Here is a 22,344-nt window from a genome sequence, read left to right on the forward strand (position 1 = left end):
ATGTTCCCAAAAGAGACCCATCAATACACTGGGATTCTCGACTTAATGTTGCATTTCCAGTGGACGTGGATTGGAGTGATTTATCTAGATAATGAAATAGGACAAAGATTTATACGTGAAGTAATCCCCATGTTCGTGCAAAAAGGTATCTGCTTTGACTTCATAAAAGCCGTATCTCCCCTAAACTTTTTCAGTGAAATGGAAACAATGGCGAAGAAGCTTATTGAAACATCATACCTCCTTGGGACAAGTACTGCCAAAGTAGTGATCCTAAATGGAGAAGTTCAGTCAATTCTAGCTTTGAGAGTGTGGTTAGAAATTACATTTTATCTTGATTTACCAAAAATAAATAAAGTCTGGATTTTGGCAGCTGAAATAGATTTTGCTTCACTCCCAGTTCAAAGAGACTGGGACCTGAGCTTCATCCATGGAGCTTTATCTGTTTCACTTCTCCCCAAAAAAGTGTCAGGATTCCATGAATTTCTGCGGAACCGAAAACCAGACACAGATCAAGAAGATGGCTTTATCAGGGACTTCTGGCAACAGGCATTCATGTGTTCATTTCCTGGGCCCAATTTAGACGAGTCCCTTGAAAATATCTGCACTGAGGAGGACAAGCTGGAGACTCTTCCTATGTCTGTTTTTGAAATGAGCATGAGCAGCCACAGCTACAGCATCTACAACGCTGTCTATGCTGTCGCACATGCTTTGCATGACATGGATTCATCCAACTTCAAACGCAGAACAACTGGGATCACAGTTCTTCCAGAAATGCAACCATGGCAGGTAATGGTTGAATTCTGGTGTCTAGGCATTAGGACTGAGTCACCCTCCTTTTACTGTGACTTCATAGCTGCTTCTGTGCATATTAAAACTGGAATATACTTGATTCATTAGGTAACAACTTATTATTGTATTTTGCTATTACACTTCATGCAAATTTAATCTATACATACAAATTTCAGTATATATATATATATATATATATATATATATATATATATATATAATTTTTTATTTCATTTTATCTATTTTTGTCTAGTTACTATTAGTACAAATGGATGAGGTGTTTGTCTGTCAATCTTTGCATTTCCGTATCTACTTAATGGAGAATAGGTGCATATTGAAAACAAACTGCCTCTGAACAAATCTTGCCAGGACAACGACCTTACTTTAGGTTTGTCATAGATAGTAGGCAACACACAGCAACAAAACAGGATGCCTTTTGTGTGTTGTTCCAGCTTTTGTGCCCCTTTTTAAATTTAGTCTTCTCCTTACCAGGATAAAGTCACAGAGTTCCTGCAACCTTGCTCCAAAGAATAGGTTTTCCATCTCAGTTTTGATAATATTGACCATCTGTTTTGCCTTGCTTTATCTCAGTTTCTCCCAATAGTGCGTAGAATATGCCATACAAAATACTCCAGGTGCTTTCTAGGTGAATTCTGGATAGTACATTGGAAAGATTGCTTATCTTGCTTATTTGAATCGTGAGCATCATTTGTAACTGCATATTCTCCCCTCAATTTAGGTTCATCACTTCCTAAAAAGTGTTATCTTTAACAACACAGTTGGTGAAGAGATTTCATTTAATAAAAATGGGGAATTAGTAGCTGGGTTTGATATCATCAATTGGGTCACATTCCCCAATAAGACCTTTAGTCGAGTAAAAGTGGGAAGGATAGATCCACAGTCTCTGCCGACCATTGAGTTCACTGTTCATGAGGATGCCATTGTATGGCCCAGCTGGTTCAATCAGGTAGGATGTGAATAAATTCGCCACCTCTACCCCCCACCACCAAAAAAGTATGTATAGAATCTCAGTGTCATGATATCATAAGCATGCCATCTTGGTGGGAAAACTATCAGGCAGCATCCAAACCAGAGAGTGTTCTTCTTTCATTCTTTCTCCTCCACTGAATAGGTCCTCTCTCCTGTTTCCACCAAGCATATTTGTAAAGGTGGTGCAACCAAAAATGGTAGACTTTTAAAGCAAATATCAGATTCAGCCAATCTCAGTCAGGTAGATATGATTTGTCCAGTAATTCTAGATGTCTGTTGTGTAAACCTTTCTATAACACAACCAACATTTTGAGTTGTGGAGCTCACAGACTTAGGGGACTTACTCTTTGTCCCAGCTGAAAGTTTGGAACACTCAACTCCTCATGGAGTGTGGAAGTGTGGAGTGTGGAGTGTGGAAGAATGTGGAGTGTGGAGTGTGGATCCAAATGAGATGTCCAAATGAGCCATCCAAATGAGATGTCATCAAGACATGTGTAACTGTGGATGGATCAGATTTCTTCAGCAATGGGTGGAGTTGGCCCTGTAGTATTTAAGTGTGCAAAATTACACTTGGAATCTGCATAAACCTTGCCCTCCATATTCAAAGCTAAGGCCACACTGTTGTTTATCTGTGTACCTTCAGTGTAACGTCAACCAACACAAGGTATATCCTGATTTTCTTATCTCCGTTTTAACTGACCATTAGCACCTCTGCCTTGTCAGGACTGATCCATTAGAAATGCTAGACATAAATTTAGAACTGAAACAGATTCCATGGAATTAGATTGAAGGAAGAACCAGAGCTGAGGATCATCACTATGAAATATTTTCCTTTGTTTGTTGATAGGCACAACCTGTTTCTCTGTGTAATGACAATTGTTATCCAGGTTACAGTAAAAGAAAGAAGGAAGGGGAGCCATTTTGCTGCTACGATTGCATTCCATGTCCAGAAGGAAAGATTTCAACCAATAAGGGTAAGTGTGATCCTTCCTTCCTTCCTTCCTTCCTTCCTTCCTTCCTTCCTTCCTTTAACTTCACATGAAACATTTTTCAAATTTCTGGAATTTTTCACACTTTATGTGTACATGTACATGCAAGAACAAAACTTTGGTTTTAGTTTCATGTGGGAATAGTGTAAAAGAGTGCCTAAAGCCATACAGCGCCAGATCCAGATAATCCATCTCTTCCAAGAATATCTGGAGTTGTGAAGCCACCACACATTCCAGGACTTTGCCCAAGAAGGGGAGATTGGAAACTGGCCAATAGTTGTCGAATTGAGTGGGGTCCAGTGATGGCTTTTTCAATAGTGGTTTTATTATAGTTTGTTTTAAGCTCACTGGAATATTGCCTTCACAAAAGGGGGCATTAACCACCAACTTCACCCACTCGACCAATCCCCCTCTGGTTTCCTTTAAAAGCCAGGATGGGCAGGGGTCTAGGATGCAGGTGGTTGGCCTCATTCCTCCAAGTATCTTGTCCACATCCTTGGGTTTCACCAATTGAAATGAATCCATCAAAATCAGAAAAGCAGATGCTCCTGTTACATCCTCAGAGACTGCCGTTAACATGGTATCCAGACCAGAGCGGATCAAAGCGACTTTGACGGCAAAGGACCGAGCAAATGCTTCACAGCGGGCTGCCAAGTTGTCAGGGTTCCCATCCTGGATGGTGGGATTTAAAAGGCCTCTGACCACTCGGAACAGTTCAGCCGGATGGTTCCTTGTGGATGCAATATTGGCCGCAAAGAAAGATTAGGAGGGCATCAAGTTGTGTTCGATTTGACTCACACGGATCCAAATGCCACTCACCCTCTAGTCTCCTCTTCCTTCACTTCATCGCTGCCAGCTCCTTGTTAAACCAAGGGGCTGGTTTAGCTTGGCTACTCAGCATGTATGTATTGCCGAAACTGCAAGATGAAAGCTTTTCAGATTGTGGAAAGAAACCTCTGCTCCTTTGCTGTTTTAATCAGGTTACTAGTATACCTAGAGAACTTCCATCACTCATGGATTGAAAACGAAATTCATAACATCTCCTTATTCAGATGCCAAATGCATTGTGAACTCTCCTTCCAGGCCTGAAACATTCCTTAGAGTAGTGGCTCAATAGGGAGCACTTGTCCCACTCCTATGCAGCCTAACAAGCATTTAGAGTTGGGCTTGAGTGGAGGCAATGATGTGCTGGATGAGTAGAAGTAGAGAAGGCTCAATTTGGATCAGAAGTATCACATCATGGCCTGAATCAATGAATGATATTCCATTGCTGCCTTGAGTTTCTTATCCAGGATAAATTCATGGAGATCCTGCAACCTTGCTCCAAAGAATAGATTTTCCATCTCAATTTTGAGAGTATTGGACATTACTCTTGCCCTGTTTTATTTCAACCTCTCTCAATAGTGTATAGCCAAGGCCATACAAATGGTGCCTTGCGCACAATTTTCTAGTTGATATTATCTAACAGACACATGGTGTGCAATGGTTGACTTCATAGCCTTTACTATCGTCTTTCAAATCAGTGTTCTGTTCTATTAAGTGATGTTGCCATATATATCAATGTTTTCTTTTCCCCAGATGTGGATGCCTGCTTTCAATGTCCAGAAGATCATTACCCAAACAAGTTTAAGGATTTCTGCAACCCCAAATCTCTAATTTTTCTCACTTTTGAAGATGCTCTGGGAACAGGTTTGACCAGCTCTGCTCTTCTCCTTGTTTGTGTGACTGCTGGAGTTCTTGGGATCTTCATCAAACACCGGGACACTCCCATTGTCAAAGCCAATAATCGGAGTCTCACCTACACCCTCCTCCTCTCCCTCCTGCTCTCCTTCCTTTGTGCTCTGCTCTTCGTTGGACAGCCACGGAAGATGACCTGCCTCTTTCGTCAGACAGCTTTTGGCATCATCTTCTCTTTGGCTGTTTCTTCTGTGTTGGCAAAAACTATCATTGTGATTCTTGCTTTCCAAACCACCAAGCCTGTGTCTCATTTGAGGAAATGGTTGGGGAAAAGAACGGCCGCCTCCATTATTCTCTTCTGCTTGCTCATTCAAGTCACAATTTGTACAGTATGGTTGGCTACCTTTCCTCCATTTCCAGATTTTGATGTAAACTCAATGGCTGAAGAAGTCATTCTCGAATGTAATGAAGGTTCTGTTTCCATGTTTTACTGTGTCCTGGGTTTTATGGGTTTCCTGTCTATTTGCAGTTTCACTTCAGCATTCTTTGCCAGGAAGTTGCCTGACAGTTTCAATGAAGCCAAGTTCATCACCTTCAGCATGTTGGTCTTCTGCAGTGTGTGGATTTCCTTTGTGCCAATGTACTTAAGCACCAAGGGAAAATACACAGTGGCTGTGGAGATCTTCTCAATTTTGGCTTCCGGCACTGGGTTACTGGGATTCATATTTTTCCCCAAGTGCTATACTATTGTCATGAGGCCTGATATGAACATAAGGAAACAACTAATAAATAGGAAACATTAAGCACATGTTTGTTTCTTTTCCCACTACAATGAGTTTTATTCACTAAGACTGTTCTCCTGTGAATTTTCTTCACTTGTAAGATGGATGATACTGCCCTCTTTTGCTGGCAATCTCCATTTTGAGACAGAATTTTCAATTTATTCAATTGGGATCACAATTTTCCTACCAGGATGCGTGACAGCTGGAATATGTGTTAAGACCAGGACTATAGTTTGGATAGGGGGACAATAGAAGCCCTGACAAAATACCAAGTCAAAGCATCTTTTGCCATCTGAGAAAATACATTATAGTTGGTTCTCATTCTAGATATTAAGGCATGCATTTCCACAAAAGCAGTACACCATCATTTTTTTCGAAAACAAAATTGTGAAGTTTCTCCTTCCATCTCTATGGAAAACCATTCTGGTTGGTTTGATGATGAGCACCCTGATTCATCCAGGCTCTCACAACATTATCTATCTTTCTTTCCTGTCCATTCCAGTAATCTGTGTTTTGTCCTTCAGACATCAGAACAGTAGAGTACTCTCAACAAAGTGTCCAGCACTGCAGCTGGGTCAAAGCTTTCTTCAAGGATATTATCTATTGAATTTATCTGGAAGCCTTCCTTTCTATAAGTGTCTTGTTGCAACTAGACTCCAGAACAAAAGCCATTAGAGGAACTAATTAACAGAGCTAAGGCTTACTTCTGAGTACACACAAATAAGTTGGATTTTCCGATTTTACTGCTTTTCATTCTTTATCTGGATAGGTACCAGAAGTTCTTATGGACCTTTTATGTGGACACAGAAAGGGATACACACAGATCTTTCTGCTTTTATTGAAGTTTCAAATGTACTATTTTTCTGGCCCCATACACACAACTGCACAAATTAGCTAGACCATTGTCCACTTGAAAATTATGGCCATCACCTTTTAGTTTTTAGAAAAACCTCAATTAAAATGGTTAAAATGACTGTTCAAAATTCTAGTCAGACATGGCCACCTGTACATTTTTATGTGCCTGTCCTTTGTTGGATAAGATGGGGGTAGATATTGTCTTCCTCCCTTCACATTGTCCAATCCTCCATTCCTACTTACTCTTTTCTGTAAGTGTTTTGTTGCATGTTGCAACTAGACTCCAGAACAAAAGGCATTAGAGGAGCTAATTAAAAGAGCAACACAAATAAGTTGGATTTTCCGATATTACTGCTTTTCATTTTTTTATCTGGATAGGTATCAGAAGATCTTATTTATTTATTTATTTACATTATTTCTATCTTGACCATATCAGCCTGAAGGCGACTCAGGGCTGCATACACAGTTGGCACGATTCGATGCCATAAAATACATACATTGATAAAAAGCAAAAAGAAACATTACAATATATTTAAACATAAGAACAATAAATAATAAAATAATTAAAAAACGATGTCCTCTCGTTCTAATCTTCATCCATTCCATCGTCTAGGCCATTCCTGAGTCATTTTCTGATGGGCCTTTTATGTGGACACAGAAAGGGATTCACACAGGTCTTTCTGTCTTCACTGAAGTTTCAAATGTACATTCACTATTTTGCCTGCCTCATACACAAAACTGCACAAATTAGCTAGTCCATTGTTCACTTGAAAATTATGGCCATCACCTTTTCATTTTTAGAAAAACCTTAATTAAAATGGTTAAAATGACTGTTCAAAATTCTAGTCAGACATGGCCACCTGTACATTTTTCATGTGTCTGTCTTTCGTTGGATAAGATGGGGGGTAGATATTGTCTTCCTCCCTTCACATTGTCAAGTCCTCCATTCCTACTTACTCAAGAATCCCTGATCCCTACACAGACTAAAGAGATGTAGTCAAATACTTCTCTGTTCCTGCCTATCAACCACAAAACACAGAGTGGTTGGAATGGGGAAGTCTTGGAGGATGGTATGGTTAAAGCTGGGATTGGTGGCCTATGGCTCAGTCTAGTACATATTCATTACTTTATGCTGAGCTATACAGGATTGTAGCACATATATTTTTTATATACAATCTCTAAGCGACTCAACATGGCATAGTGGTTTAAGATTTGGACTATGACTGGAGACAGGGTTTGAATCTCCACGCAACCAGGGAGAATTGCTGTTGCTGCTGCTGTTCTTGTTACTTTTATTTATACCCCACCTTTATCCCCGTGTGGACTCAAGGCAGCTAATAAACCACACTGGACAAGTATAAGAAGTGCAATACAAAATTAATAAACATTTAAATTATAACAATGTGGTAAAAACAGAATTAAAAACAATAAATACGGTGAAAAGGAGAACATTCTCTCAGCCTTAAAGGAATGCTTTGAAGGACTCTTGCCAGGAAAACAACACCACAGGTTCACCTTATGGTTTCATACTTCAGAAATGAAGGCATGAGCAATGTTATTACCTTCATCTAATATGGTTATTGACTGTTCTGCTTGAGGACAAAGAGACCTGAAGCTTCTCCCTTGCCACCTCCCAGCCTGGTGCCCAGGGTCAGCTATGTGTGATGGTTTTGTACCTAGCAAAACTTTAACTGCAAGGGGGAACATTGTGTGTTTCAAAACTTCAAAAAGGTTTGAGTCTAAGGTTGATCTCCATTCCAATGCCAATATCCCATGACCTTAACAATGACATTCAAAGACGTTCCCTTTGTCCATTCAATGCTCTGAGGTGCTCCACATCAATACATTCCCCATTTCATTTCATGGCTTTCTGAAATAGACAAGGGGCAAATGTCTGTTTAGCCCCCTTCCTCCACCAACCAGCCAAACTGGGGCGCAGCCCACCTAGAAGAACCACCAGGCACAAATGAGCCATCACAGTTGAAACTGTATTATTTCTAGTGTAATCTCAATATGGGGAACTGGAGCTGAGAGACGGAGCTCAACCCACTCTCCCTGGATTTGAACCGCTGACCTATTGGTCAGCAGTCCTGCCAGCACAAGGATTTAACCCATTGTACCACTGGTTTCTCCATCTCCAGGATTAAACACAGCATGAATAAGTGGACTATCTAGCTTGTGATCAAATACAGCAATGCTGATCTTCTCACTTTTGGAAACACCAATCCCATAGTTGCAAACTTCTGTAAAATAATGGGCAATCAACTAATGCCTTCAAGTCTAGTTCTTTTCTTGTAAGTTTTTTTTCATCCTGAACATGGTGTTTTCTAGACATAATTATAACTCATATGATTCCTGTTAAATTTGGTATGATCTGAGGACACACCTGTGAAGTTGTGATAAACATATTTATGCAATGCTCCAGGGTGCCCAATTTAATGATCAAGTTTATGATATTCACATTCACATTTGATGTTCTTAGAGACTCCAGAGAATACTAGTGAAGAAAAGGTTCAGACTGTGCTCTTAAGATACACAGGACTACATCATAAAATCAGTGGGATTTACCTATAACTGAACCTGCATTATTATAAATTGTATCTATCTTGCTAATGTAGTTGTAGATGGAGGAAAAGATGCTTACATTGCTTGGACTGCCTATATTTCACACTGGACATAACTGATTTCAAACTAGCAAAACAACAGAATTTCAAATAGGCTGAACTACAACAGGAAACCTCTATCACAATGTGGGAAGAATTGAACAGTTGTCCAAGTGGATTCTTTCTATGCAAAATCAAGCTATCAATCCAACTCATTTTCATTCTGCTGATGTTCAGTCTGCTTCAGATGGCATGCACAGCTGGTTCATGTGACATGGGTCGATCTCTTCGTATTCATCACAAATATCACATGTCTGGAGACCTGCACATTGGTGCCATTCTGTCTCAGATTTTTATGTCTTCTGAAGAGATATCATTGAGACAAGATCCTGTTGGGAAGCCTCAAGGAGATACGATGTATGAATTTGGGGTTGTTGGGATTTCTTTTTACATTATTTTATGCAGCATTTCAGACATAAGAGAGGTTGCAGTCTTTTAAAAATGCAATTGTTATACAGTATGTTGGAACAGGTTTAAATTAAGGATAGAAAGAATATCAGGAATCTCATTTTTAAAAAGATAATGTGCATGTTTGTCATATGGGACTTATTCTATGTAAAACTTGCAAATACGGTTGTTTTTTGTACAAAAAAAATATGTGCAGCATTTTCTGTACAGACACCCAAAATGTAGTTTACTGCACAGAAAATGTGGTTGCTATAGGTTTTCAAACTGTATGGCCATGTTCCAGAAGCATTCTCTCCTGACGTTTCACCCACAGCTATGGCAGACTTCCTCAGAGGTTGTGAGGTCTGTTGGAAACTAGGCAAGTGGGTTTATACGAGGGGTATTTTTTAATAAGGTCCGTTTGAACGTAAGTATACAACAAAAGTTTATTTCAAAAAAGTAAATTCATTTCCAGAAAGTACATACTTCACTCTATTTTTTGACATAGTTGCCATGTTTGTTCAAACACTTATCATACCTCTGAACCAATTTTAAAATACCCTCTTCATAAAAACTTGCCGCCTGCTCCGATAACCAAGAGTTCACTGTAATCAAAGAAGGGCGACCGGAGCGGTTCTCATCATGGACGTTATCACGGCCATCTTTGAATTGTCGTACCCACTTACGCACTTTGCTTTCACTCATAACAGTATCACCGTGCACTTCACATATCTGCTGATGAATTTCTGCAGCTGGCAGGTTCCTTGCTGACAAAAACCGTATCACTGAGCGAACCTCACATGCGGAGGGTGAGTTGATAGTCTTAAACATTTTTAAAGCACAGAACAGAACCGTACAGGTTAGCTACAGAGCGGAAACTGAGCACAGTTGTTCCCAAGGCATGCCGGTACATGACGCATGCGTTCGTTGCGGTATGCGCACAAACTACTAGTGTCTACAACAAAACGGATCTTACTTAAAAAATACCACTCGTATATCTGTGGAAGGTCTAAGGTGGGAGAAAGAACTCTTGTCTGTTGGAGGTAGGTGTGGATGTTTCAATTGGCCACCTTGATTAGCATTAAATGGCCTAGCAGTTCTGTCTGCACAAAAATGCCATGTGAGCATGATTTATAAAATTAGTAATGACCTGTGAAAGTCTTTCATAGTTATTCATGACTTCGGTGCTTCCTTTGAAAAAGAAAATTAGTAATAAATATCATCCCATATTTATAATATTGTATTATTTTTAGTGTGGTATCTTTTTGGAGAGATAAAGTGGGAGAGAAGTAATAATAACCCACACATGTAATCTGATTCACATTTTCTACATCTGTGTTGGATCATATGTTTGGAGAAGGCTCAAGCCAATTTTTATGTATTTATGTTTTTTACTTTTCTGTAGTCAGACATTCTTCAATATATGTTAGTGCAATGCAGATAGAAAATGTATATTAATTTAAAATATAACTCTGCTGTTACTGTTCTTTCAGAGTGTTTACTCACAACTACCAACACATCCTGGCCTTGGTTTTTGCCATTAAGGAGATCAATGAAAATTCCCTTATTTTACCCAACATCACTTTGGGATTCTTCATTTACAACAGTAATTTCCTTGCCGGCTTTACTTATCTTGCTTCACTGGAACTCCTTTCTACCTGGGGAAAATTTGTCCCTAACTACAAATGCGACACCCAGGACAACCCAGCAGCAGTCATTGGGGGACCTACTTCTAATGTCTGTCTTTTCATGGCACATATCCTGTGCGCCTATAAATTTGCACAGGTAAGCTTACCCGCAGAACAGGATTTCAAGGAGAATTCGATATCTCCAGAACCTGAATATGCTTTTTCTTAACTCTCCCCTAAGCAATCTAGGAAAAATATTGCCTCAATGTGAGATGAGATACTCATATGTTTTTCATTCCACCATTCTTTCTATGTTTGGATAAAATTACTATAAGCAATGGGTTTTCTGGTGTGAACAAAATAAGTTGACTCTGAAATGATTAATGCTGGAACATGTAGGAGTAGCTAGTGGGTTACATATACATGTGGCAGCTGAACTGATGCAGTTTTAGCATGAAAATATGAAAAAAATAGATTGAAATTAATATCCCACCGACATGGAAGGCACCTGTCTCACAATAGGAAGTTTAAGGTAAGGATATATTTTTTCCATTTCGTCACTTTTATTGTTGTTCTGAACTCTGGTCATCTGCAGACCAGATATGTAAAAAGCACAGTGCTGGGAGGCATAAAAGATATTCATGTGTCCTTCCATTTGTCAATATGATTGGGCAACAATAATGAGTTCATAATACCTCATCTTTGCATTATATTGTTCAGCACATCATTTTCTAGTTTTCTGGCATAGCATCTGTGGTACCAGTTGAAAACAAAGCTAGAGTTGGATGTCATCTACCTGTCACTTAGATCCTAGATTACTTCTTTGACCTGTTCCATGTAGATTAGGGGTGAGCAAACTATAGCACCATGCGTTGCATAATGAGCTGATAAGCATTCAAATCTATACATGGGATGAAATGGGGGAACTCACAGCTCACTTTCCATTAGTTTCCACTAATGCCTTTTGATTGTCATTTGAGGCTCAAGTTAGCCTTGTGACTAGCTTTATCTGGTTCATCAGCTATTACCATTCTTAGGAAGGGATAGCCTGGTCACAGAATTTGCCTCCAAATTGGTTGACAGTGATGGATTTCATATTGAGGTGTTCTCGAAGATGGTCCAGAAGGTTCGCTCCTGACATGACCAAAAAAATATTGAGATACTCTCATAGATGTAAAGTTACTGTTGTAAAGTCCAGTCGAGTTCAATAGTATTTCTTTCAAACCTTAGAATTGCAAACTGCATTTTAAAAGAGAAATGTTAAAATACTTTTCTGTAATTATTTCCTTGCTATAACCCATTGTTTTTTTCTCTGCTTTAGATTCCTTTTTGGAGGATTTTATTATTTTATAATATGTTGTAATTTCGATAGTTCTAATACACTACCTGATACAATTATGTCATTCTCTCATTAATTTTACATTGATTGGTAGATGTAATTTGCTAATATGATTATCTCCTTATCTCTCGCCTTTAAGCTCACGTATGGCTCTGCTCCACTAATGGATAACAAAAAGGAAGCTGTTTTCTTTCACCACATGTTCCCAAATGAGACCCATCAATACACTGGGATTCTCGACTTAATATTGCATTTCCAGTGGATGTGGATTGGAGTGATTTATCTAGATAATGAAATAGGACAAAGATTTGTACATGAAGTAATCCCCATGTTCGTGCAAAAAGGTATCTGCTTTGACTTCATAAAAGCCACAACCCACCTTAACTTTTTCAGTGACATGGAAACAATGGCGAAGAAGCTTATTGAAACATCATACCTCCTTGGGACAAGTACTGCCAAAGTAGTGATCCTAAATGGAGAAGTTCAGTCAATTGTAGCTTTGAGAATGTGGTTAGAAATTACATTTTATTGTGATTTACCAAAAATAAATAAAGTCTGGATAATGACAGCAGAAATAGATTTTGCTTCACTCCCAGTTCAAAGGGACTGGGACCTGAGCTTCATCCATGGGGCTTTATCTGTTTCACTTCTCCCCAAAAAAGTTTCAGGATTCCATGAATTTCTGCAGAACCGTAAACCAGGCACAGATCGAGAAGATGGCTTTATCAGGGACTTCTGGCAACAGGCATTCATGTATTCATTTCCTGGGCGCAATTTAGATGAGTCCCTTGAAAATATCTGCACTGAGGAGGACAAGCTGGAGACTCTTCCTATGTCTGTTTTTGAAATGAGCATGAGCAGCCACAGCTACAGCATCTACAACGCTGTCTATGCTGTCGCACATGCTTTGCATGACATGGATTCATCCAACTTCAAACGCAGAACAACTGGGATCACAGTTCTTCCAGAAATGCAACCATGGCAGGTAATGGTTGAATTCTGGTGTCTAGGCATTAGGATTGATTCACTCTCCTTTTACTGTGATTTCATAGCTGCTTCTGTGCATATTAAAACTGGAATATGCTTGATTCATTTGGTAACAACTTATTATTGTATTTTGCTGTTCTCCTTCATGCAAATTTAGTCTATGGATACAAATTGCAGTAAAAAAATATGATGCAGTATATTATATGATCAACTCCATTTCATTTCATTTTTATTTTATTTTATCTATTTTTGTCAAGTTACTATTAGTACAAATGGATGAGGTGTTTGTTTGTCTATCTTTGCATTTCCGTATATATTTCTACTTAATGGAGAATAGGTGCATATTGAAAACAAACTGCCTGTGAACAAATCTTGCCAGGACAACGACCTTACTTTAGGTTTGTCATAGATATTAGGCAACACACAACAAAAAAACATGATGCTTTTGTGTGTTGTTCCAGCTTTTGTGCCCTTTTTTAAATGTAGTCTTCTCCTTACCAGGATAAAGTCACAGAGTTCCTGTAACCTTGCTCCAAAGAATAGGTTTTCCACCTCAGTTTTGATAATATTGACCATCTGTCTCGCCTTGCTTTATCTCAGTTTCTCCCAATAGTGTGTAGCATATGTCATACAAATGTGATTGCATTTTGCTGTTATAACGTTTTAATTGAATATGTTATATGATGTTTTTAATGATTGTTTTGTGATTTTATAGTTGGAAACCAGCCCGAGTCCCCCGATAGAGGGGAGAAGACCGGTATACAAAATTGCTAAATAAATAAATAATACAAAATACTCCAGGTGCTTTCTGAGTTCTGGATAGTACACTGGAAAGATTGCTTATCTTGCTTATTTGGATTGTGAGCATCATTTGTAACTGTATTTTCTCCTCTCAATTTAGCTCCATCACTTCCTAAAAAGTGTTATCTTTAACAACACAGTTGGTGAAAAGATTTCCTTTAATAAAAATGGGGAATTAGTAGCTGGGTTTGATATCATAAATTGGGTGACATTCCCCAATAAGACCTTTAGTCGAGTGAAAGTGGGAAGGATAGATCCACAATCTCTGCCGACTATTGAGTTCACTGTTCATGAGGATGCCATTGTATGGCCCAGCTGGTTCAATCAGGTAGGGTATGAATAAATTCCTAGAAGTATATAATCATAGAATCATTGAGTTGGAAGAGTCCTCATGGGTCATCTAGTTCAACCCCCTGCCAAGAAGCAGGAAAATTGTATTCAAAGCACCCCTGACAGATGGCCAACCATCCTCTGCTTAACATCCTTCAAAGAAGGAGCCTCCACCACACTCTGGGGCAGAGAGTTCCACTGCTGAACATCTCTCACAGTTAGGAAGTTGGGTTGCTGTAAGTTTTCCGGGGTGTATGGCCGTGTTCCAGAAGCATTCTTTCCTGACATTTCGCCTGCATCTATGGTAGGCATCCTCAGAGGTTGGGGCCTTATAATTTTAATGAGTTTTTCTTTTAATCATTACATGCAGCCTGCCCACTGTCAATGTGATTGTGTTATTGTAATTTTATATCATTATTTATTCACATGTTTTATGTAATTATGATGTTTTGCTTTATTTGCGTTTTCGGTTTACGTTTTCGGTCATATTTTATTGTATTATTGTATTTGTTTTTTGAGCTTGGCCACATGTAAGCCGCTCCGAGTCCCCATTGGGGAGATGGTGGCGGAGTATAAATAAAGATTATTATTATTATTATTATTATTATTATTATTATTATTATTATTACTTTTGAGGATGCCTGCCATAGATGCAGGTGAAATGTCAGGAGAGTATGCTTCTGGAACATGGCCATACAGCCCAAAAAAACTTACAGCAACCCAGTGATTCCAGCCATGATAGCCTTCGACAACACAGTCAGGAAGTTCTTCCTAATGTTCAGGTGGAATCTCCTTTCCTGTAGTTTGAAGAAATTCCATTGTTTAATCACTGCCACCACCACCCCAAAGTATGTACAGAATCTCAGTGTTGGATACCCATATGATAAGCATGCCATCTTGGTGGGAAAACAATCAGGCAACATCCAAACCACTGAAAAGGTCCTCTCTCCTGTTTCCACTAGGCCTGGGTAACAATGGAAAAATTTGTTTCTAAAATCGATTTATATTTGGGGGGTTTTTTTGTTTCGATATTTAAAATAATTACAAAATTTTCCTTTTAAAAAGTTCGATATTTACGAAATTTCATAAATGGGGAAAAATTAACGAATCGATTTCCGAAACAATAACGAATCGATTCGTTAATGGCGGACGCAACCGCGAAATACGCTAAAAAACCTCCAAAACCTTCTGAATCTTCCCTCTCCCTCTGTTGTTGACTGTTGGTGTGATATTATAATTTTTTTTCACTAATTAAACCATAAAACTGGCCCAGACATGCGGAAATAATAACGAAACGACCTCAAAACAATAACGAAACGAATACAATATCGAAATACGAAGCATTTACAAAACGTTTTTGAAAATTCGTTTTTTTTAATAATTGCTCCAGAATGGTTCGTTATCGTTTTGTAATTGAAAAAATTAACGAATTATTAACGAATTACGAATTAACGAAACGAAACCGCCCAGCCCTAGTTTCCACCAAGCATATTTGTGAAGGTGGTGCGACCAAAAGTGGTAGACTTTTAAAGCAAATATCAGGATCCAGCCAATCTCAGTCAAGCACTTATGGTTTGTCTAGTAATGTAGATGTATACTGTTCAAACCTTTCTACATCACAACCAACACTTTGAATTGTGGAGCTCACAGACTTAGGGTAGTTACTCTTTGTCCCAGCTGAAATTTCGGAACACTCTTTAAAGTCAACTCCTCATGGAGTGTGGTATAGCTATCGAAATGAGATGTCATCAAGGCATGTGTAATTGTGGATGGATCAGATTTCTTCAGCAATGGGTGGAGTTGGCCTTGTAGTGTTTAAGTGTGCCAAATCACACTTTTAATCTGCATAAACCTTGCCCTCCATATTCAAGGCTAAAGCCACACTGTTGTTTATCTGTTTACCTTCAGTGTAACGTCAAACAACACAAGGAATATCCTGATTTTCTTATCTACGTTTTAACTGACCATTAGCACCTCTGCCTTGTCAGGACTGATCCTCAGTTTGTGTGCCCTCATCAGTCCATTACAGATGCTAGACATAAATTTATAACTGAAACAGATCCCATGGAATTAGATTGGAGGGAGAACCAGAGCTGAGAATCGTCACCATGAAATATTTTCCTTTGTTTGTTGATAGGCACAACCTGTTTCCCTGTGTAATGACAATTGTTATCCAGGTTACAGTAAAAGAAAGAAGGAAGGGGAGCCATTTTGCTGCTACGATTGCATTCCATGTCCAGAAGGAAAGATTTCAACCAAGAAGGGTAAGTGTGATCCTCCCTCCCTCCCTTCCTTTTTGCCTTTCCATCTTTTAACTTCACATGGAACATGTTTCAACTTTCTGGAATTCTTCACACTCTACATGTACATGTACATGCAAGAACAAAACTTTGGTTTTAGTTTTGTGTGGGAATAGTGTAAAAGTATAGACAATACTTAATCATTAGTTAAATTGGAGAACGTATACATGAATAATACTGAGCCTCCTGTCAGGATATATAATGAAAACAAAGTATGTCATCATATCCAGTTACTAATTGCAGAGTCAGAGGATGATGAAACTAGAGAGCAATGTCTGATGTATGATGCACTGTTGGGACACCATAGATGATGCAATACAATATGTGATTGGTCAGATCTAGAGTGACAGCTAGTGTAATGACTGTGGATGAGTGTCGTGCTTAAGCGGAATTTAGTCTGGTCCAATGCAAAAGACACAATAACTTTGCACAAAAGCAGGAGGAAAAAAACTTTACTCTTGTCAGCAAAGTCAAAACATAAACTTGCAGTGTTGCATACAAAATAAACAGTGCAACAAACTTACATAGTCCTTGTAAGAAATACAGAACACAAAAGCTTGGCTTATTCATCTCACTTCATATGAGCAGCGCAAAATGTTTGAGCAAAATGCTGTGAGCAAAAGACTTCTCAGAGCAAATGCTTTTGAGCATTGAGCTGATCTGTATTCTAAGCCACATACAGTTATACCCTACCGGCTCAAACCTACTTGCTGACCTTGATTAGCAGCTGCACATGATAATTAACAGTATCAGGTTTTCTTTAACACATACATATACTTGTTGCTGATCCTTTTACAACTCATCGTAACAATGTTGGTGTTGTTGAAGATTGTTACGGATGAAGAAGATGGGAGATCTACATGGGAGAATTGCTGTGATGATTGCTGAGAGGAGGAGAGAGTGAGAGGACTTCATGGGTGAAAGCAATTAAGGGTGGAGGTATGCAAGAAATGGGTTGCAGCTGGGTGTTTCTGGATATAAGGAGCTAGCCTAGGACTGATTTTTGGGAGAAAAGTAGTTTCTCCCAAAATATTTTGGTGGTGGATGCTGCTGGTTTTTCCCCAGGTTTGTTGGATTTTCGGTATCCTGACCTGTCTCCTGTAATCTTGGAACCCTGAACCTCTGGATTGGATTTTGACTACTGTATAGACTTTTGATCCCTGGACTTTGTTTATTGAACTTTCGGCATTTGACCACTGGACTGGACCCTTTGACTACAGTGTAGCATTTGCTATCAGTTTTTGTTCATTCTGTGGCTGAGTGCTATCTTTATGTTTTACGTTTTGGACTATTGAAACAGCCAGAAAGTAAGTGCTGTTTTAATTAAATTGTTTAACACAAACTGGGTTTTTGTTTGATTCACCTCTGCCGGAAATAACAGCAGAGCCCTGGCAACGTGACAGAATACTTTTCTCCTGAAGATCAGTCTCAAGGCTAGCTCCTAATATCCAGAAACACCCAGCTGCAATCTATATTTTGCATACCTCCACACTTAATTGCTTTCACTCATGAACTCTTACTTACAGATTACTCAACCCTTTAGAACTAAGACTTACATTAACCCTTGCATCACCAACTGCTAGGCCTGCCACCACCAACCATCCTCAACTACATAACATGATACATGACATTCTGCAAGATGAAAGCTTTTTGGATTATGGAAAGAAACCTCACCTCCTTTGCTGTTTTAATCAGGTTACTAGGATATGTAGAGAACTTCCATAACTCATAGATTGAGCACAAATTCCTAACATCTCCTTACTCAGATGCCAAATGCATTGTGAACTCTTCTTCCAGGCCTGAAATACTCCTTAGAGCAGTGGCTCAATAGGGAGCGCTTGTCTCACTCCTATCCAGCCCAACAAGCACTTAGAGTTGGGCTTGAGTGGAGGCAATAATGTGCTAGATGAGTAGAAATAGAGAAGGCTCAATTTGGATCAGAAATATCACATCATGGCCTGAAGCAAGGAACGTGATTCCATTGCTGCCTTGCATTTCTTATCCAGAATGATTTCATGGAGATCCTGCAACCTTGCTCCAAAGAATAGATTTTCCATCTCAACTTTGATAGTATTGGCCATCACTCTTGCCTTGTTTTATTTCAACCTCTCTCAATAGTGTTTAGCCAAAGCCATACAAATGATGCCTTGTGCACAATTTTCTAGTCGATATTCCATCTAAAAGACATGTGGTGTGCAAAGGTTGACTTCACGGGCTCTTTCAAATCAGTGTTCTGTTCTATTAAGTGATGTTGCCATATATATCAATGTTTTCTTTTTCCCAGATGTGGATGCCTGCTTTCAATGTCCAGAAGATCATTACCCAAACAAGTTTAAGGATTTCTGCAACCCCAAATCTCTAATTTTCCTCACTTTTGAAGATGCTCTGGGAACAGGTTTGGCCTGCTCTGCTCTTCTCCTTGTTTGTGTGACAGCTGGAGTGCTTGGGATCTTCATCAAACACCGGGACACTCCCATTGTCAAAGCCAATAACCGGAGCCTCACCTACACCCTCCTCCTCTCCCTCCTGCTCTCCTTCCTTTGTGCTCTGCTCTTCATTGGACAGCCACAGAAGGTGACCTGTCTCTTTCGTCAGACAGCTTTTGGCGTCATCTTCTCTTTGGCTGTTTCTTCTGTGTTGGCAAAAACTATCATTGTGATTCTTGCTTTCCAAACCACCAAGCCTGTCTCTCATTTGAGGAAATGGTTGGGGAAAAGAACGGCTGCCTCCATTATTCTCTTCTGCTTGCTCATTCAAGTCACAATTTGTACAGTATGGTTGGCTACCTTTCCTCCATTTCCAGATTTTGATGTAAACTCAATGGCTGAAGAAGTCATTCTCGAATGTAACGAAGGTTCTGTTTCCATGTTTTACTGTGTCCTGGGTTTTATGGGTTTCCTGTCTATTTGCAGTTTCACTTCAGCATTCTTTGCCAGGAAGTTGCCTGACAGTTTCAATGAAGCCAAGTTCATCACCTTCAGCATGTTGGTCTTCTGCAGTGTATGGATTTCCTTTGTGCCAACGTACTTAAGCACCAAGGGAAAATACACAGTGGCTGTGGAGATCTTCTCAATTTTGGCTTCCAGCACTGGTTTACTGGGATTCATATTTTTCCCTAAGTGCTATACCATTGTCATGAGGCCAGATATGAACATAAGGAAACAACTAATAAATAGGAAACTTTAAGCACATGTTTGTTTCTTTTCCCACTACAATGATTTTATTCACTAAGACTGTTCTCCTGTGAATTTTCTTCACAAGTAAGATGGGTGATACTGCCCTCTTTTGTTGGCAATTTCCATTTTGAGACAGAAATTTCAATTTATTCAATTGTGATCACAATTTTCCTACCAGGATGTGTGACAGCTGGAATATGTGTTAAGACCAGGACTATACTTTGGATAAGGGGACAATAGAAGCCCTGACAAAATGCCAAGTCTTTTACCATCTGAGAAAATACATTATAGTTGGTTCTCATTCTAGATATTAAGGCCTGCATTTCCACAAAAGCAGTACACAATCAATTTTTCCAAAACAAAATTGTGAAGTTTCTCTTTCCATCTCTATGGAAAACCATTCTGGTTGGTTTGATGATGAGCACCCTGATTCATCCAGGCTCTCACAACATTATCTGTCTTTCCTGTCCATTCCAGTAATCTGTGTTCTGTCCTTCAGACATCAGAACAGTAGAGTCCTTTCAACAAAGTGCCCAGCACTGCAGCTGGGTCAAAGCTTTCTTCAAGGATATTATCTATTGCATTTATCTGGAAGCCTTTCTTTCTGTAAGTGTCTTGTCTTGCATGTTGCAACTAGACTCCAGAACAAAAGCTATTAGAGGAACTAATTAACAGAGCTAAGGCTTACTTCTGAGTACACACAAATAAGTTGGATTTTCCGATTTTACTGCTTTTCATTTTTTATCTGGATAGGTATCAGAAGATCTAATGGGCCTTTTATGTGGACACAGAAAGGGATACACACAGATCTTTCTGCTTTTATTGAAGTTTCAATTGTACTATTTTGCTGGCCCCATACACACAACTTCACAAATTAGCTAGTCCATTGTCTACTTGAAAATTATGGCCATCACCTTTTAGTTTTTAGAAAAACCTAAATTAAAATGGTTAAAAAGTACTGTTCAAAATTCTAGTCAGACATGGCCACCTGTACCTTTTTATGTGCCTGTCCTTTGTTGGATAAGATGGGGGTAGATATTGTCTTCCTCCCTTCACATTGTCCAATCCTCCATTCCTACTCACTCTTTTCTGTGTCTTGTTGCATGTTGCAACTAGACTCCAGAACAAAAGCCATTAGAGGAGCTAATTAACAGAGCAACACAAATAAGTTGGATTTTCCGATTTTACTGCTTTTCATTTTTTATCTGGATAGGTATCAGAAGATCTTATTTATTTATTTATTTATTTATTTATTTACATTATTTCTATCCCGCCCATATCAGCCCGAAGGCGACTCAGGACATAGTCGGCACAATTCGATGACATAAAATACATACATTAATAAAAAGCAAAAAGAAACATTACAATATTTAAACATAAGAACAATAAATAATAAAAATTTAAAGAACTATGTCCTCTCGTTCAAATCCTCATCTGTTCCATCGTCTAGGCCGTTCCTGGGTCATTTTCCGATGGGCCTTTTATGTGGACACAGCAAGGGATACACACAGGTCTTTCTGCCTTCATTGAAGTTTCAAATGTACTTTCATTATTTTGCCTGCCCCATACACTCAACTTCACAAATTAGCTAGTCCATTGTTCACTTGAAAATTATGGCCATCACCTTTTAGTTTTTAGAAAAACCTCAATTAAAATGGTTAAAAATTACTGTTCAAAATTGTAGTCAGACATGGCCACCTGTACATTTTTCATGTGTCTGTCCTTTGTTGGATAAGATGGGGGGGGGGGGGTAGATATTGTCTTCCTCCCTTCACATTGTCCAATCCTCCATTCCTACTTACTCAAGAACCCCTGACGACTACACAGACTAAACAGTTGTAGTCAAATACTTCTCTGTTTCTGCCTATCAACCACAAAGCATAGAGTGGTTGGAATGGGAAAGTCTTGGAGGCTGGTATGGTAAAGCTGGGATTGGTGGCCTATGGCTCAGCCTAGTACATATCCATTACTTTATGCTGATCTATATAGGATTGTATCACATATATTTTTATATACAATCTCGAACTGAAGAAGAAGAAAAACTTTATTTTTCTACCCCGCCTCCATCTCCCCAAAGGGACTCGGGTGGCTTACATGGGGGCCAAGTCCAAGGCAACATACAGTTAAAAGCAAAACAATTAAAATATTAAAATAGCATAATCTTAAACAACAATAAACAAACAACATAAGCAACAACAGAGACATCTCTAGTCTCATTTTGGGTGGGGAGGGGGGGCCAATGACTCAGCATGGCATAGTGGAAACACTTTTGGAAACACCAATACCATAGTTGCAAACTTCTGTAAAATATTGGGCAATCAACAAATGCATTTAAGTCTAATTCTTTTCTTGCAAGCTTTTTTTTATTCTGAACACGGTGTTTTCTAGACATAATTATAACCCATATGATTCTTGTTAAATTTGGTATGATCTGTGGACACAGCTGTGGAGTTGTAATAAACATATTTATGCAATGCCCCAGGGTGCTCCCATTTAATGATCAAGTTTATCATATTCACATTTACTTCTTTGATTTTCTTGGAGACTTCAGGTAATACTAGTGAAGAAAAGGTTCAGACTGTGCTCTTAATAGACACAGGATTACATCATAAAATCAGTGGGATTTACCTATAACTGAACCTGCATTATTA

The 22,344-nt window shown here is 39.0% G+C and overlaps 2 protein-coding genes across 2 annotated transcripts; both read left to right on the top strand.

Moving 5' to 3' along the window:
- On the top strand, positions 1 to 5,248 carry LOC132777694 (vomeronasal type-2 receptor 26-like). The gene is made up of 4 exons (XM_060780108.2): positions 1 to 786; positions 1,529 to 1,756; positions 2,627 to 2,753; positions 4,347 to 5,248. Exons 1-4 carry the CDS (start codon positions 1 to 3, stop codon positions 5,246 to 5,248), a joined length of 2,043 nt encoding a protein of 680 aa, XP_060636091.2.
- Positions 5,249 to 8,959: 3,711 nt separating this feature from the next.
- LOC137097236 (vomeronasal type-2 receptor 26-like) lies at positions 8,960 to 19,703 on the top strand. The gene is made up of 6 exons (XM_067469465.1): positions 8,960 to 9,102; positions 10,740 to 10,917; positions 12,239 to 13,084; positions 13,988 to 14,215; positions 16,355 to 16,481; positions 18,802 to 19,703. The coding sequence occupies exons 1-6, from the start codon at positions 8,960 to 8,962 to the stop codon at positions 19,701 to 19,703; spliced, it is 2,424 nt and encodes an 807-aa protein (XP_067325566.1).
- Positions 19,704 to 22,344: the final 2,641 nt, after the last annotated feature.

Source organism: Anolis sagrei, chromosome 6 (assembly GCF_037176765.1).
Source record: "Anolis sagrei isolate rAnoSag1 chromosome 6, rAnoSag1.mat, whole genome shotgun sequence".
Taxonomy (NCBI): domain Eukaryota; kingdom Metazoa; phylum Chordata; class Lepidosauria; order Squamata; family Dactyloidae; genus Anolis; species Anolis sagrei.

What these genes read in the sequence shown, in the direction of transcription:
- LOC132777694 (XM_060780108.2), top strand. Translation starts at nt 1, where the DNA reads ATGTTCCCAAAAGAGACCCATCAATACACTGGGATTCTCGACTTAATG. An exon ending in GGCCCAGCTGGTTCAATCAG is followed by an intron (nt 1,757 to 2,626) that starts GTAGGATGTGAA and finishes GTTTGTTGATAG; the next exon opens with GCACAACCTGTTTCTCTGTG. An exon ending in AAAGATTTCAACCAATAAGG is followed by an intron (nt 2,754 to 4,346) that starts GTAAGTGTGATC and finishes TCTTTTCCCCAG; the next exon opens with ATGTGGATGCCTGCTTTCAA.
- LOC137097236 (XM_067469465.1), top strand. Translation starts at nt 8,960, where the DNA reads ATGGGTCGATCTCTTCGTATTCATCACAAATATCACATGTCTGGAGAC. An exon ending in GCGCCTATAAATTTGCACAG is followed by an intron (nt 10,918 to 12,238) that starts GTAAGCTTACCC and finishes CTCGCCTTTAAG; the next exon opens with CTCACGTATGGCTCTGCTCC. An exon ending in CAGAAATGCAACCATGGCAG is followed by an intron (nt 13,085 to 13,987) that starts GTAATGGTTGAA and finishes CTCTCAATTTAG; the next exon opens with CTCCATCACTTCCTAAAAAG.